The sequence below is a fragment of the Aptenodytes forsteri genome, unplaced genomic scaffold, assembly GCF_000699145.1.
Source record: "Aptenodytes forsteri isolate BGI_AS27 unplaced genomic scaffold, ASM69914v1 Scaffold137, whole genome shotgun sequence".
Taxonomy (NCBI): domain Eukaryota; kingdom Metazoa; phylum Chordata; class Aves; order Sphenisciformes; family Spheniscidae; genus Aptenodytes; species Aptenodytes forsteri.
In genome coordinates this window covers 5,318,532-5,335,094 of record NW_008796221.1, presented here as the reverse complement: position 1 = coordinate 5,335,094, position 16,563 = coordinate 5,318,532, and the positions used below count along the sequence as shown (strand labels likewise).

General features: G+C 39.4%; 1 protein-coding gene across 1 annotated transcript in view; it reads right to left on the bottom strand.

Annotated features, from left to right (window-relative positions):
* RELN (reelin) overlaps nucleotides 1-16,563 on the bottom strand; it is a 309,109-nt gene that overhangs the window by 171,321 nt on the left and 121,225 nt on the right. The window contains exon 5 of the mRNA XM_009289098.2: nucleotides 8,647-8,717. Coding sequence (XP_009287373.1) covers nucleotides 8,647-8,717 — 71 coding nt within the window. The remainder of the gene's footprint in view (nucleotides 1-8,646; nucleotides 8,718-16,563) is intronic.

Sequence of the window (16,563 nt, the reverse complement as noted above, 5' to 3'; positions counted from 1 at the left end):
TTGATGACTCTGTGTTTCTTGTTGGGCACTGACCTAAATTGTATCAGTACTCCTGATTTCTTCAGCATATTTGCAAAAAATTACTGAAGTACTGCAATTTCTGTCATAACATCTGACAAATTAAAAATAGATTAAAAATAAACATAAAAATGAATGCAGCAATCTATCTAAAGCCCTCACACATAGTAATCTGAATAGAAAGTCCAACACAAATCTCAAGAATTTTGTTTTTCTCTTCCTGTTTTCTCCTTAAACACTGGGTTTGCATGGAGACGTGACATTCTGTAATGAAATTGCAACACTTCATGGGGAAGTTGGTGATTAAGAAGACTGAGCAAGAAACAACTGAGGTATCTGCAGACCAGAAGAGGATGGCAAGCAGTCTGGATTTAACTTAGACAGAAACCTTTGATTTAACTGACTTACAACTTGGGAGACTGACAGGTTTTACTCCATCCACTAACCTTATATATATATAGACAATGCTGAAAATGACCACAGAACCACTGAAAGCTTTACTGCAGTGAAGAGCAAAGGCATTCTTAAGAGTCTGATGCTGAATTGAAATCACAGACATGCAGAAATATGAAATCTTTTTTTCTTTATGTGGCTAACTTGCTGTATTTTTTATACAAGAAACTTATCAATGCCATCTTGTCTTCCCCAGCAGAAATGCCAATAATGACTCTAGCAATGGCCAAGACCTCTCATCATGATGGTACAAGATCTGGAGCAACACAGCTCCAATTGCACATTAAGCTTGGCACTGCCTCCAGGATAACTCTGGGCTGCACTGGTGGATACTACACAGGAAAAGACTGCATTTGTCCCTTGCAGTCCCAGGCATTGTTTTTCTCCATGGACGTATGTATATACTTCTCTAGAAAACTTTTAAAACCTCTTTGCACAGAAGAAATGGATTAACCTGGATTAACTGAATTATTTCCCAGATCGAGCAATGCAAGCTGTTCTGGATTTTACCTGTAGAAGTACATTATGGCATGGGATTTGAAATACTCCTGATGTTGTAGGATGTTAAGCTTAAAATAAGACCTCTGTCTCTGATGCTCTGCATTACCCCTTTTCATTAGCTCCAGATCATCATTAAGGGATGATCCACTGCAAGGACAGGTGTGGCTGAGAGCCACTCTGCCAGTGCTCATCTATGAGGAGGATGGTCGTGTCAGGCCACGTCATGGGCAGACTCATTAGCTGGCCAAGCAAATTTCATTAGCCCTTGAGAGTAACTCAATTGAAAAAGACCTTCCTCTCCAATGAGAGCAGTTCAGACCTGAAAATGAAAATAAAAGATTAGATTGTCATTCATCTCAGGTCACTTGGCATCGCTCTTTGGAAGAGGCTTTGTGTGGAAAGCAGTCCAGCCCAGGATACACACAATCACTAATGATACTTTCTAAAGTTATTATGCAAAATTTCAGCATTCAGCCAAAAGGCACAGGTATAGCACAAACTTGGATTCTTTAAATTTGCAAACTCCTTTGATTTCAGCATTTTATTTATATAACTAGCTGTTTATGTGATTAAAGAATACAAAATTGGGATCTGAGAATTTTTCCTAAAACAGCTTTTCAGTTGTATGCATAGTGTATTGCAAACCAAAACTGCTTACCAATGGACTGAAATGAAGGAACTTGTGCAGAAACATACTAGTGCTACTGATCATTCATTTAAAAAACTAAAGGTGGAGTTAAGAAAACACTTAATGTTGGACAAAATATTGTTCTTAGAAATAAAGACTGTGTTGAAGAGGGGTTATGTTTCCCAAATCTCTACAGGATCTGAGAAGCCCAAGCATTTTTGCCTCAGGTATTCCTTCATCTAATTTGTAATTCAAATTCCAGAGCTGAATATGACAAAAGACTGTGAAGGTACCATTTAATGAGTGATAAACCTAGACTTCAATCTCCCTATGAATAATTTCTGTATTACATTTTATATTTCATTGCAAAACAGCACTGTGTTCATCTTCAGGTGTTGTAGTTAAGGTCCCCAAAATAACAGAAATTTAGAACATCACACAAAAACAACTGCAGTAGTTTTAAAATATTTCCAGATCTGCCTTTTTTATCAGTTTATAGAGCCACTTTTGTTAAAACAATATGGATTGTACAGTAGGCCACACAATGTGGCTGAAGTCAAATGCAGTTTCCTTGCATAACATGACAAAGTTAAAAAAAATGATATGGTGCGGAATAGCTATACAAGGCAAAGATATAAAACATTTACAATTAAAAAAAAAATATACAATACTTCAGACTGAGAGGGGGAAAAAAGGCTATCTTAGTTCATATTTTAAACCACGATTCACTTTCTTAGACGTTCCTTAGGCACTTGGTTGGATGGTTTTAAATTCAGAATCAGTATTTGTGTAGCTCCAAAATGCATCTTAGCTTGAATGAAAATGTAACTTCTTTTTTAAAAAGTAAAGTAAATGAATTTATTATTTGATTTTTAACTAGCACTCTGGGTATATACAGAGCTTTACAAGAGATTAATTGTACTAAGCAAAGAATGGAAATGGAGCTCAGCAGAGTTCACAATGTAAAAGGCATGAGCAAATACAATATGAGAAAACGTAAGGAAATGTAGGATGCTTGCCTTGTAAGACAAGGCAATCCCTTTGGTAAGGAAAAGCACAGAAGAAAGTACACAATACAAAGTGATTCAGAGAGAGAAAGGCCACAGTCAAACTGGAAGCGTGAGAAACTTGAGGAAAGTAATGGGGAATTCAGAAGTCAATGGGGTCATTGTGGGGCTCTGTGTCAATGGGATGAGGGAGAATGAAGGCATCTTTTGGAATAAAAGGTTAAAATTTTCTGTGGATGAAGTAAGGCTACTGAAAGGTTAAACCAATAGAAAAATATGCCCTGTTTTGGTTAAACTGGAAGGGAGGGAAATACGAGAGAAGTGGGAAGGGAATGTCATCTTCAGATAGAGGAGCTGGAATATGAGGAGGGAAACAAGATTTGGTGATGGTCTAATGTCAGTGGAAAAATAAGAACCAAAATCATTAAACATGGTGATGGCTAACTGTTAAGCAAAACCAGTCTCCATTCAGAAAAAAAGAGCTAACATAATGCAGATTAAACACATGTTCCAGCAACATCAGTTTGTACTATTGACACTGATATTCCATAGATCTGCGGGGTCAAGTGTGTATACAGAGATAGGTAGGGAATACAGCATAAGAAAACATTCCTAAAACTCACTGGAAAATAAATAGATTTTTTTTTTTTTTTTGCAGAACCCTGGACTTTTTTTAAAAATATAAAAGAAAAGTGAATTACAGAAACTCAAATGCTCAAATGCTCCCAGACAAACACCATGCTCAGAGTTCAACAGCCAGCAGCCATTAGCTGTTGCTCAACAATTCATCACAAATGAGATGTGGAAAGTGATGTATTCTATTTTGCAGATTATGAAAAAGTCTAATCTCCTTGTCATTAGCAGCCAGATGAAGATGAAAAAGAAAATGAACGCTTTTATTTAGACTCCTGCCAATACTTTCTCTCTACTAGTAAACAAAATTGCTATTGAATGATAGAGGCTGAACATCCCCCTAGAGAGAGTCAGTGTGTTGCCCGAGGGCTGCATTATTCTCACTGACATATAAGCCAAGGAACAATACGTCAGCTCTGAACTCCAGTCTTCTGTTCTGTAAAATACTGCTCTGGTCAAGCCTGAGAGCCTGCAATCTGTTTTGCATTTGTTTTTCAGAGTGTTCTTAAATCCATATTTACAAGATACAAAATAGGCCTAAAAGGTCTTCCACAAATATTCAGGCAGAAGCTATCAAATAAAAGAGAGTCTGGGCCAATCGTAAGGATTTACTTTCATATGGAGACATCTGTCAGACCGTAGAGTGGTTTCATAAGAAAGGAATCCCAATCCTATAATTTGTAGCATTGAGTATGAGATTGTATAAAATTCTGGGAACTATGCTGAAAGGAATGATTCTGCACTCTGAGGGAACAACATCCTTCATCTTTTCCATCTCTTAGGTCGTACTGTTCAGAGATTCTTCTCTAATCAGTCAGAATTAAAGTACATGCTTACAAATCTCCCAGTATGGTCCTTATTCCAAAGAACTGTTGTAGTACTGGTCCAAAGTTACATAGTATACCAGGAACATGGTCTCCTTAACCCTTTAAAACTACTTGATGCAGTAAAGGCAGGCGGGGTTGCATGACGTGACTGCCGGCTGTATCCATTCCTGCACCGCGAGCTGTTCCTCCCAGCAGCATTGTTGTTTTCATACAGACCTAAACTCTTTTGAGTTCTACAGTGCAATGCAGCTGGGTCTGATATCTTGCCAACTCCATTTTAATTATGCTACTGTTTATTAATGTATGATTTTTGTTCTACTCAAGCCAGGAATAAATATGAATCAATCTGCACAATAATAAGTTTACCTTATTTTCCATTTATTTTGCTATTAGATCAACAAGTTAAAGATATTGTTATTAAAAGATATTATTAATGGCAAGAATATCGTCAGTCATTAACATCCTTATTTGTCCTTAAAAGTATTTATAAGACATCTATCTTTTCTATCTTGGCTTATACAGCTTTTGTTTTCTTGCCTATTTGTGCTGGGTTAACTCTTTTGTCTGATAATCTTTATGTCTCCTTTCTTCAATATCCAATAAAATTCTTATAAATTTTAAAGCTTACATCAGTTCTCAAAGATCTCACTAGCTTCCTAAAATATTTATTATATGCTGAACACACAGCTTTTCAAGTGATTATTTTACTTTCTCTGGTGTCTTTCCCTATGCTTCATTCCTTATTCCATTTACATTACACATAGAGCTGCTTGTTTGGCATTGCCATCCCTTAACACTGCCCTTTATCATCCTCTAATTCTCTTCCAAATAGGAACTACACTTGCCTTTCACTGTACAAATACCATCAACTCTATTAAGATTTACTAATGCACATCTGAGGGTGGACAGCCACAGTGAACATGATTTCTGAGATTCCTTGCTTCATGTATATCCTTTGTACTAGTTGTTATGAAGTCTGATACCATCTCAAGCGAACATACATATTAAAAAGATATCCTGTAATAAATCTATGAAGTTGCCCTGCGGTTTTATTTTCTTTACTTAATATGTCACATCATTCACTACAGCATTTCAGTACAGTAATGTTTAGGGCCAGAAACAGACCATAAAACTCCATTTACGTCAATCTACCTTGCTGGTTTGCATATATCTTACTATGATATATGCATGTAAATAAATTCACTAATTATTTCTGAAAGAATCCTATGTTTACATTAATAGTATTGATGAAACTGTGATTGTCTTCATGGAATAAAAGAAGTGAGGTTTGCTTCAAAGAAAGCATCCTTTATTTGAATAGGAAAATTAATCCTAATAGTAGAAGAGCTATAATAGTACGCACTGGTTAGGGGCACATTGTCTGCTGAAAAAATAAGAACAAAAGGGCAGAGGAAAGCCTGGTGCTGGAATGGATGGGAGGAAGGGCAATGGGCAACAGGGTGGTTGACTACCTGGGTCAGGAAAACTGTGGCCAAGCTAGGAAACTAAGGGGAGAGGCCTCGGTGAGGATAAAAATCTGAGAGAATCATAGAATCATTTAGGTTGGAAAAGACCTTTAAGATCATCGAATCCAACTGTTAACCTAGCACTGCCAAGTCTACCACTAAACCATGTCCCTAAGCACCACACCTAGACATCTTTTAAATACCTCCGGGGATGGTGACCCAACCACTTCCCTGGGCAGCCTGTTCCAATGCTTGACAACCCTTTCGGTGAAGAAATTTTTCCCAATACCCAATCTAAACCTCCCCTGGCGCAACTCGAGGCTGTTTCCTCTTGTCCTATCACTGGTTACTTGGGAGAAGAGACCGACACCCACCTCGCTACAACCTCCTTTCAGGTAGTTGTAGAGAGCGATGAGGTCTCCCCTCAGCCTCCTTTTCTCCAGGCTAAACAACCCTAGTTCCCTCAGCCGCTCCTCATAAGGCTTGTTCTCTAGACCCTTCACCAGCTTCGTTGAGCTTCTTTGGACATGCTCCAGCACCTCAATGTTCTTCTTGTAGTGAGGGGCCCAAAATTGAACCCAATAAAGGATAGAGAAGGACCAAGAGAACCTCTGAGAAGCTTGCACATCAATATTATAGGGAAATATGATGACTAATTACATGTCTGTCATACACTGTGAACTGCTCATAAAGCAGTACCTCTGGGTGATCCTTGACTAAGTCAAACCTGATGTTTTCAGAGTTACACAACAATATCAAATATTTTGGAGGACACAAATCCACAAAGTCTCTGAAGTGACTATATAAAGCAAAGAGAATTGATGGGAAAACCATGGGTAACACAAAAGTCATGAGGATGCAGGAGACTACGACAAGGTGGGGAAGCTGGAGGCCCTTTCAGGGAAGCAGTGCAGGATGTGGCTAACAGTGGTTGGGTGGGAGGAGAAGGCAAAGGGACTGTCATGGCTGAGCAGCCAGTGAGGGCCCAGGGATGGCACATCTTAGCATCTTTTATTCTCTACGCACAACCAATACACAAATCCCATTTTCTCCTAGTCCTGCAGAGTCCCTGTGAACTCAGGGACAGCACGCAGTATACCGTAACGACTTATTGTTCTAACCAACATAAGTATTGCTAAAATGGTGATTTGAGGTTAGGTTATGCTCCAAAATTGGAGAAATATAAAGCAGAGAAGGGTGAAAGAATTACAATATCTGCTGTCAGCTCTGCTACTAAAAAATCCCAGTACAGCATGTCTGAAGAAAGGACTGTCAAAGCCCGTATGGATGGATTTCTGCTCACTAGTCTCTGCTTATCAAGGTATTTTCTTCTAGGAGGGAGCAATCTTGTTGCTTTGTCCATATTCTCCTTGACAATGCTGCCAGTTCTGACACTGATAGTCATATATTTCCTTTTAGCTTGCTTACATGTAGCTTTCATCGTGCTGGTCACTGCCAGCTCTCTGGCTCTCTGTCACTCTGCCATCAATATGTCTTTTACTTCCTTCTCCTTTCCTTACCTATTCTGGCCACCACAGACTGCCTTTGACCACAGTGCGCTCACTACACAGCCGTGCTTTGGAGAGTTTCATCTGCTTATGAGGCTTTTCACCATTTTATGCTGATGGCTCTGCATATTGATTTTTCCAGTCTTGACTTGTGTCCATCCAGCGAGTAGCCTGTGTGAGATATCCTCACCTTCCTTCTTAGCACATCCCAAATGGTGTTCCTGCCAGCACTTCTGTTCCCAAACCCCCTATTACTAGTCACGAAAACACTACTCTTCCACACCCACATTATGGGGGTACAATTTATCTCCTCTTCTGAATACCAAATGCATTTTGGTAATTTCTCCAGATGTTTTTCCTTCCACACAGTAAAAATATTGACACACCTAGCTGAATCACCCGCCATCCAGATTGTTCTAACACTCCCTTCTGATTGCCAGCACCCATGTAACATTTTTCTAATTCATTCAAAATATAACTAATTCTAACTTCCCAGCTTGTTAGCTCATATCTTCAGTGACTTCTCTGAATCCCCCTTCCTACTTCCCATTGAAATATTAAAATACTGAAAACTCAAATACTGAAATTGAAAATTTAAATACTTTCCCCTCATTATCATGGTGGTACTATTCATACCTTATATGAATAACTCAATATATGCTCCTGACATAATGTTCAACAGCTTATAACAGTGATAACAAGCCATTGCACAGATATTCCCAAACTCATAGGAAAAAAAACCCCTATAGCTCTAATGCCCCCAAAAGATGTATTTTGGGGGATTTTCTCCTGTTTGCTAATATGACAACATATTTCTAATTTTGAAATATTTATTTTAGACTGGTTGGCCCATGTTTTGCTGTCTCTTTTCACATGGAAATATCACTGGAATTTTGCAGAGAAAACTGGATCAGCACAGAAATTCCTTTCTCTCCTGTACCAAAAATGATGGATACCTTCTCTACTTCCCACTGTTTTAATGAAGCAGGTTCAAAGCAGTGTACTGTTTGTAGAAAACAGCTCACAACAGGACATTTATTTTTAGGTTATTCATCAAAAGGATATGCATGATAAGCTGTGCAAACAATTAGATCTTTAAAGTTTGCTTAAGTCAAACATTTTGTTTAGCTATAAAAACGATCAAATGTTGCAGGTGACAGACAAAAATTTGATGGCCTACTTTCACAAAATGGGAAGGCAGGTTCTTCACAAAGATACGTGTGAGCTGGATGGTGAACGAAGCTTTTGCTACAGGCATATTGTGTTTTTTGCTTATAGTTAATACAGTGAGAGTTAAAACTCAGCTTGTGGTTTTGACAAAAAACAGATGTTGGTTGTTACAGGCTGATTTCAAGTAAGTGTATAATGCAATAAGATTTACTTTAACTTTTGTATATTCCCCAACATTTAGCAGAGACGACAGAGGATTTTCCCAGAGAACTAATGGGAAGTAAGAAGCCAAAGAAAGTATCAGTTTTCAGAATATAAAGAAGATCCTGACACTAAGTTTTTTACGGAATAGCTTTCATGATGAGTTACACTGACATGCAAGTACAATGGAAAACCACATGTGCCAGATATTTTTAATATGATGGTGCCTCTTACCTCCCTGTTCACACAGCTGTTGTGCTAAGGCATCCTTGAATATAACTTGGCCCCTATGAGTAGCTGTAGCCCTGTAAACATAAAAAAGACAACAATAAATAATGTAGTATACTTACTTATATATGCATATGTATATCTATATGCATGACTAATCAAATCAGACATCTCATTCTGCTTTCTTCCTGTGCTCTTCTTTCTTCCCTCTTTTAAATTCGTAGAATAATTTGTAGGGATTGTTTCTGTGCATAGTGAAAGAGAAGTTCCTAAACCAAAACGGCTAGGTTGGTAGCACAGGGATTCAATGAAGGACACGAGTAAGAGAAAGCATATCGCAAAGCTAAGTACATCACTCTGCCTGAGAAAATGTACCTGTCTCAGGGCAGAACAGAAGAAATGGTCGCAGAGCTGCTGCCCTGTGAGATTAATATTCACACGATCCAACAGGCAATAGCAATGGCAGTACTGTTATGTGCTACTGATAGAAATGTAGAGCTTGAATGGGTGTCCAGAAATCCTCTCTGGAAACAAAGGGAGAGACAAGTAAGCTCACTGCCCCAGACCTTTGTCAAACATCTCCAAAAAAAGCAGACCTTACAACATTTCTTGGTACGCTGCATTGGGTTTTGCTGCCAACTGAGTTGTTCTTTCTTTTTATTTCCATCATTGTTCAGAGAAACCAAAGTGGCTCACTTTCTTCTTTTTTTATGTTGGGAAATCATCATCATTCTCTTTTTTTTTTCTCTCTTTTTCTCAAATTAACAAGCCCAGTACCTTCACACTGCCTGTCCTCTAGCCATTGACTTTCTGAACAACATACCGTTTTCTTGGTCTCCTCTGGTCTTTCTCAATCTGTCTCCATCTTTGAGGAAGTGATATGCCTATAGATACACATAGAGTTTCTTACTTTAGGTCTCACCAGTTTTGTCTAAAGAATAATTATTTCCCATTAATGACCTACAACAAACAGACCAGCTAATGTACCACGGAAAAAGATTTGTCATTTTGTTTTCTTATAATCAGCTAGAGATACAATGCAATTTGATTTGTTTTTCTCCCACAGAGCTGTCATGCTAACAGTGCTAGTTATTCTTTATTTCCAATTGCTCATTTCATCCCTCTTTTCTAAGTGTAGTACTTCACAGCTTCAGTTTTATCTTGGAGATTTTAAAACCTTTTAGTATTTGCCAGTGTTGCCTTTGAAGTCTGATTTCTTGCAGCCAAAGTTCTTCCAATACCTGTCTAGACTAATACACACTTCATACGTGTTCTTTATCCTTTCTCCAAGTCAGTAATAAAAATAATTAACATTAATGGGCTCAAGATAGATCCATATGAGCTCCTTGAAATAGCCTCTCTGTTCAACATTGAAAGTAACTTTATGAGTGTGATTTTTCAGCCAACTGTGAGCCCTCTCTAATGGATCACGCCTCATTTGCTTATGAAAATGTTCGGAAGGAGCATAAAGGAATGGTCCAAAAAGAAAAGTCAACATTTGTAGTTTTTTTCTTGGCTACTAGGCCAGTTACACTGACAAGGAAGAACAACAGAAGTAACACATCTAATATTACATTTTTCAGATATGGTGGATTCTTAAGGTAAAACCCATCTGCAAACTGTCAGAGTACACGTAGGAGTAAACGAAAACTTCTCTAGGATCTAATTTGCTTCCTGCTCATTTAGAAAAGCTCTATTTACACCAATGTGTGTGTCCAGAAATGCAAAACTATGGCCACCTGATGCTCCTAGGGTTTTTAGGGCACTCTCTTCCTCTGCTTGTGGGAAGGAGAGCTGTATTGCTTTTTCTGGCTGCTTGGACTTTCAGAGGCACATGTAAAGCTGGAGCTGAGCTTTATATGTAGCAACAGTATTTTGGCCACAGTCCTGGGATGGCATTACCAGTGTGAGGTTTTGGTTGTAGTCCCTACCATGTGCACCATGGAAACTATTTTAGGATTTCCAACACTTCCGTGAAATACAGCGAAACATCATGCCGTGGTTCTTCATTAGCATTTCTTCATCTGCTGTCATGACCAGTGACCATACTGAGTACAGAGTAAAATAAAAACAAATACATCACCCCAGCACATAAAGAAAGCCAAGAAAGCTGAGACCTTAAGTCTTATTTAAAAGCATGAATTAAAGTCTTTCTTAAATCTCTGTTGTGGTGAATATGCAAGAAAGCATGATCACTACATGCATTTCTGCAAATTCCCTCACAGGTGTATATGGACACACAAGCCAGAAGGGGACCAAACAATCTCCAAAATCAAACTTGTGCCCAAGCATCTTTAACAAACAGGACCAGATATGGTGACTTCTTCTAGCAGATGAAATGCAGGGCATCCCACGGCCAGCTTTGGGTCCAACCCAGCACGAACAGACATGTTTTGCAAATACGTTTCATTGTTGGAATTCCATGTTTTGAGCAAAAAAAAAAACGGGCTCACCATGCTCCTGGGCACATACAAGAAAATGCCACATGTAAAGCACAGAAGGTATTTTGTACAACATTTCTATCCCTCCCCTAGGCTGGCAGGGTGGAAGAGAGGGCTCTTTGCAGACAGTGAGAAAGAAAACTTACATTAGCAGTGGACTGGGACTTCAGAGATGCTGTTTATGCAACAGCCCGGCATACAATTCAGGATGTACACAACAATGATGGCAACCACAAAATTCCTTTATGAGGCAGATAGGAGCAAACTCTCGAAACATGGACCACAAGCAGAGGGGAGCTCGAGTATGCATCTGAATGCAAACAAATACCAATAATACCAAACTGTGTACTGTTTACTGGATCTCTGCATGCGTGTGAGAAAAGGGGGATTTGGAGAGAGAGCCAGCAGCCAGCTGAATGATCTGCATCTTTCTGTGTCTATCATCCCTTGTTTGATAATGCAGACTAGGAGCCAATTACTGCTGCTCCGTAGCAGGAGCAATCTGCACCCTGGGGACAACAGTGCCGTGCAGTAAGGGCACCACTTCCTACAGCATACGCTCACATTAGCATTAGTTTTGCAATGGGCATATGCATGAGTTCTGCACCGGCCAGTGCAGCTTCAGAGAATTATTAAGGCTATTGCTACTGTCAGTTTACCAGTATTACCTGCTTGGTTTTCTCTGTATTTATGCTTTATTCATGGAGCAAATGACAATAGTGCAGTGCAATTATGCATGAACTAAGCTACTTTTAGAAAGAAGTGCAAAACGTACCTTTTTTGTATTGAACTTTCTTTGTTGGTGATGTTCCTACCTGACAGGTGAGATTAACGGAACAGGATCATGAATTTGGATTTCTCTCTTTTAAAAATATGTAACGTATCTAAAAACATATCCATCTCCATGTGGGCACTCAAGTATAAAAACTACATAATATTTATAGTAATTATAATAAAATAATATTGGCAATGCCTGAAAAAGACTCTACTAGAGAAAGAAAATTATTAAACTGTTAATTATGGGGTTTTGTTTTCTTGACATGTATATTCATTAACTGAATAAACTGAATGCTGTTTTTCAAAACTTTCTGTACAGTCTTTAATGTAGTTAAATATTGCTTAGATGAGGGGTACTTACTATTAATTGGTGTTACTCCACACCAGTCTATAGTCCCACTCTGTCATTGTATGCTATTTATTTCCAGCTAAAGGGCAAGTGACTAATCAAATCTAACCTGTCAGTCAGCCAAAAGGCAAGATGCATGCTCCTTGTGTCCCCAGAGGTAATTCCTCACTAGGAGCGAATCTTTCCGAAGGGGTGAGAAATAAAAGAAAAATGGGAGGGAACAGGAACATCCTGACATGGTAAGTGAGAGCTTAGAAAGAAAAACAACTTAGAGATAATAAGATTCCTCTTTATATTAACTTCACACTTCCATTAGCCTAGATGTATTTGTCTGCTTGGGGCTATGCAAGAGAGAGGAAAATTCATTTTTAAAAGTCACAAGAGGAGATAAACTGCTGACAGAGGAAGAAAGAGGTCTGAACACAAGAAGACTATATCAGGTGTCAAGGCTCGCTGTCAGTTCAAGGCATTACTAACCCCACGCTTCCGTTACAGCAATTCTGTAAAGAGTTTTGCTTCTTAAACCACAACTATTCAAGTTGAAATTGGGTGCCAATAAAGACTTTTAGATTGTCTGTCACTAAAAAGCAAAAAAAGAAATATGACTTGCTGATTCTCTACTTGAACTATATATAATCTATGTCACCTGTGAAAGAGGACTTGAATTGCCACCCTGCTCAAGTGCTAACAAGCTTAAAAACACTTTATTCGAGTGCAGCGTTGCCAGCTCCTCTGAACATACAGCCTAGGTAATATCAATTTTTCCCCTGTGCAATGACACAAATCGTTCTGGGTGATTTGGGAGAAAGCAATCCAGAGACACTTCCATATATTCATGAACCTGTAGATAGAGAGACGTCCCTTCAGCCTCCTCTTGATTAGATGCAGCACACTGAGCTGTGCTCCTAGGAGCAGAGGACCTGTCTCAGGCCTTCCCCTGAAGCTGTCAACATCTGTTTGTGCTCTGATGTTTGCACACCTGGCACTCACTATGCCCTTACAGGGGTGCTTGACATCTGCGCCTTTCCCTGGTGAGGGAAGGCACTGGGACAAATTCATTTGGGAGGGATTTGGGAAAAGACTCAGGTTTCCTACAGTAAAATACTTCATCTCATGACACCCCCAAAAAGGTTTTCAACAGGACCAAGGAAAACGAGGTTATTTTTTCACCTGCACTAGTAGAGTTTAACCCTGTGCCCGCTGCTACCAGCTGCATTGCATATCTGTACGCAATGGTCTGTGACTGCTTCCACTGGAGGAAATTTAGGGTGACATCCACAATGCCAGCTTCAGGGAAATCAGTGACTGTCTATACTAAGCTGAGATCGTTCCTCCCAAACCCCACAGTGCTGTTCCCCCAAATCAGGCCTGATCCACTGACAGCACGAACTGTGCTCCCTCCCTGCTGCTGCGGGGGAGATGGTTGGTGCTGGGCATCTGACAAGCCTGGGCTGGAACAGAAAACAAAGCAATGCATACCAAATAATTGCTGTCATGGTTTTATATTGAGGTGTTTTGAATTTCACATTGGATTCACATGCATTGCTAACACACTTTCATTAACAAGCTGCATATTAAAGCAAGTGTTTCAGCTTGGGAGAGCACAGCAGGGCAGGAGGGTACGTGGGACTGAGCCATGCATGGACACTGCCTGTGCTGCCTGGCTCTGCCTGCTCCACATGTGGGAAGGATGTACGGCAGCACTGCCCGGAGGCCAGGGGAGATATTTGCCCTCTTTAGGCAAATAAACTGTGTGGCTTTTAATGCATTATTAAATTTGCATGACCATCTCTGCTTGTCCTGGTTTAGTTGTCTTTTTTAAAAAAAAATACACACCACACCCCCCAAATACCATCTAATTAACGAGTCTCCAAATAAAATAAATTCAAAAGCAAGATGAGGAATAAGCCTTCTGGAGAGTAAGTGCACAGGGCAAGTGTCTCCAGTCTTTCTTGGTGGGAGTATGAAACACAGTGCCCTGCAAAGGCGGTTTAATGACTATTTACTGTGCGCGGCAGGAGGTGAGGCCAGGCTGGTGTGCGTTTTAGCCTGTGTCTCCTGCCATGGCTGAAACCTCCAGTGACAATTTCTTCCAACAGCAGCCAAGACCAATATTAAACCCAACTGGGAGATGGCACCTGTGTCGGGGCCAGCAGGGAAAATGCACAGAGCACTCGTGGCTGTTGGTCCAGAAGGTGCTTGGGTGGGAGGCTTTCAGCTACTGGTTAAATGCCTCTAAGTTGTTTTTTCAGTTTCAGTCATCTGTCTTGACCATATTCAGCTGAAACTGCTGGGGAAATTTGGCAAGTAAGATGTAATTATTTATGTAATGTTTGTTCAGGAGACTAGAATTAGCACGCTTGCTCTAAAAACCTCGATCAGAGGTGAAAAGACTTCAGAGGGAAAGGATTAAAATGGCCAGCAAAAGCTAGGGTATGTGTTAGAGAGCAAAGAGCAATCACTTCATTTGGGGCAGCTGTGCCAGGCTAAAGTTTGTGGTTCACATTCATAAATTATGCTCCTGGCTTACTTCATTGGTGAGTTAAGACTCCTTTGCCTTCATATAGAGTAAATGCAAGATGAACAAGAGCCACCTCACTTTCTCTCTTGTCTCTGAATTTATCTCTGGGGACTTCCCACGTGGGGAAAGGGACTCAAGAGTCAACCTAAGGGTGCACTGAATAGCCATGTTAAAATTAAAATTCTGTTAAAATTTTTTTGAAAATAATAATAAAGTCTAAGAGACAGAAAATGCAGAGCAAATGTCAAAAGCCTTCTCAGCAAGAGCCAATAAACACCAAGAAAAGAAATCAAAATCCCCTTTTGCAAATATCTTTGGTATTAAACCAACATTTAAAGCCACATGTGTGCATTTCTGCCTATGGAAGCAAGCGCATGTGTACCCATATCGACTAGCTTTACCTGACACCACATTGCCATCAGTGAAGCACGCATCAAAACATTGGTAAGGCTGGCAGAAACTGACACTGGGTTGGGATAAAACACACTGTCTGCAGAGACAGGCTATTTCTCCCTCTCATGCACTATCTATGCACTCTAAAAAGCTAATTGTAATGTTGCCAGACCCAACCTGCATGCAGCTGGTTTTGCAGAACTTTTCTCTCATTCAGCGCACCCCATGCAAAACAGTCATTTTTAAAACCTACAACTTCAACCACACTTCAAACAAGGCACTTTTAAAGTGTGCAGTGGTCCATGCACACTCCTGTGTGTTGGCCTGATGTGTACATTTTTGACTGTATACGTGGTCCGGCGCATACTTACAAGACACTTATAAGACATAAGGCAGATTTTGTTGTTGCTCTTTGGCATTTAAAAATAAAAAGTTATATGCTTGAGAGACAATATGATGATTTGGGGTAAATATAAGGGGAGGAATGTTAAATGGTAACATCAGCCCAAGATGAAGCGGATTTAATTTTTTATGGTTTAACATAGAAACCTATGCTAGGCTGTATACCCTTAGGAAGTGCTGGTCTGACTAGGGATTGATTTAAGCACCCATTTAAGTGCTTTCTTTAACCAAGATTTGAATAAAACAAATGTCCTCAAGTAGAAAAATAAATGAGATTAACATATAATTATAGTCTGTATTACAGAGAATGGATCTAAGATTACAGCACTGGAAGCAGAAGGGTGCACAGGCAGCTCTGGCCCCTACACTTTACAGTTTATAAGAACTTTCTTTTGTAGTCCTAAAAACCACCAAACTTTTGTTTGGTTACAAGGTGTGAGTACAAAAGAGGGATACAACAGAACAGTAAATACGCATTATGAAAGAGGAAAAAAGTAAGAATTACCATTTTAAACTGTATATAAACATTTTCATCCTCCTTTCCCTTGTATCAGAGAATAAAGAGATGGGTTTTTTAATTCTATCTAGTTTTATGTGACTGGAATGATTAGAGCTTCTTGCTGACTGAAAGCAGATTAGGGCAATACTTTCTTCTCAGCTACAGGAAATCCAACATTTTCATTAGTATTTTGCATTGTGTGATTATAAAGGAAAGCAAATTCTATTTTTTCTACAATTTAAATAAAGGGTTATTGCAGTGGCATCTGCCAAGCAGTCAGCTCACAGCCAGCTCACATAAATAATAGATCCATTGTCTCTCTACCGACACAGTGCCAACAACTAGGTTTCTGTTTTCCACCTTTTTCAGTGTTTGGGAGAGCGTGCTGTCCTTGTCTTAGGTTTTGCAATCTATTGTACTTTATTATCTAGTGAAACATTGATTGTATGGATTTTAGGTTTTTAAGGCATTGCATATTTATAAGTATTTAAAATCTATATTTAGCCCTAAGCTAATGAATTTATTACATCTTTTTTGTATA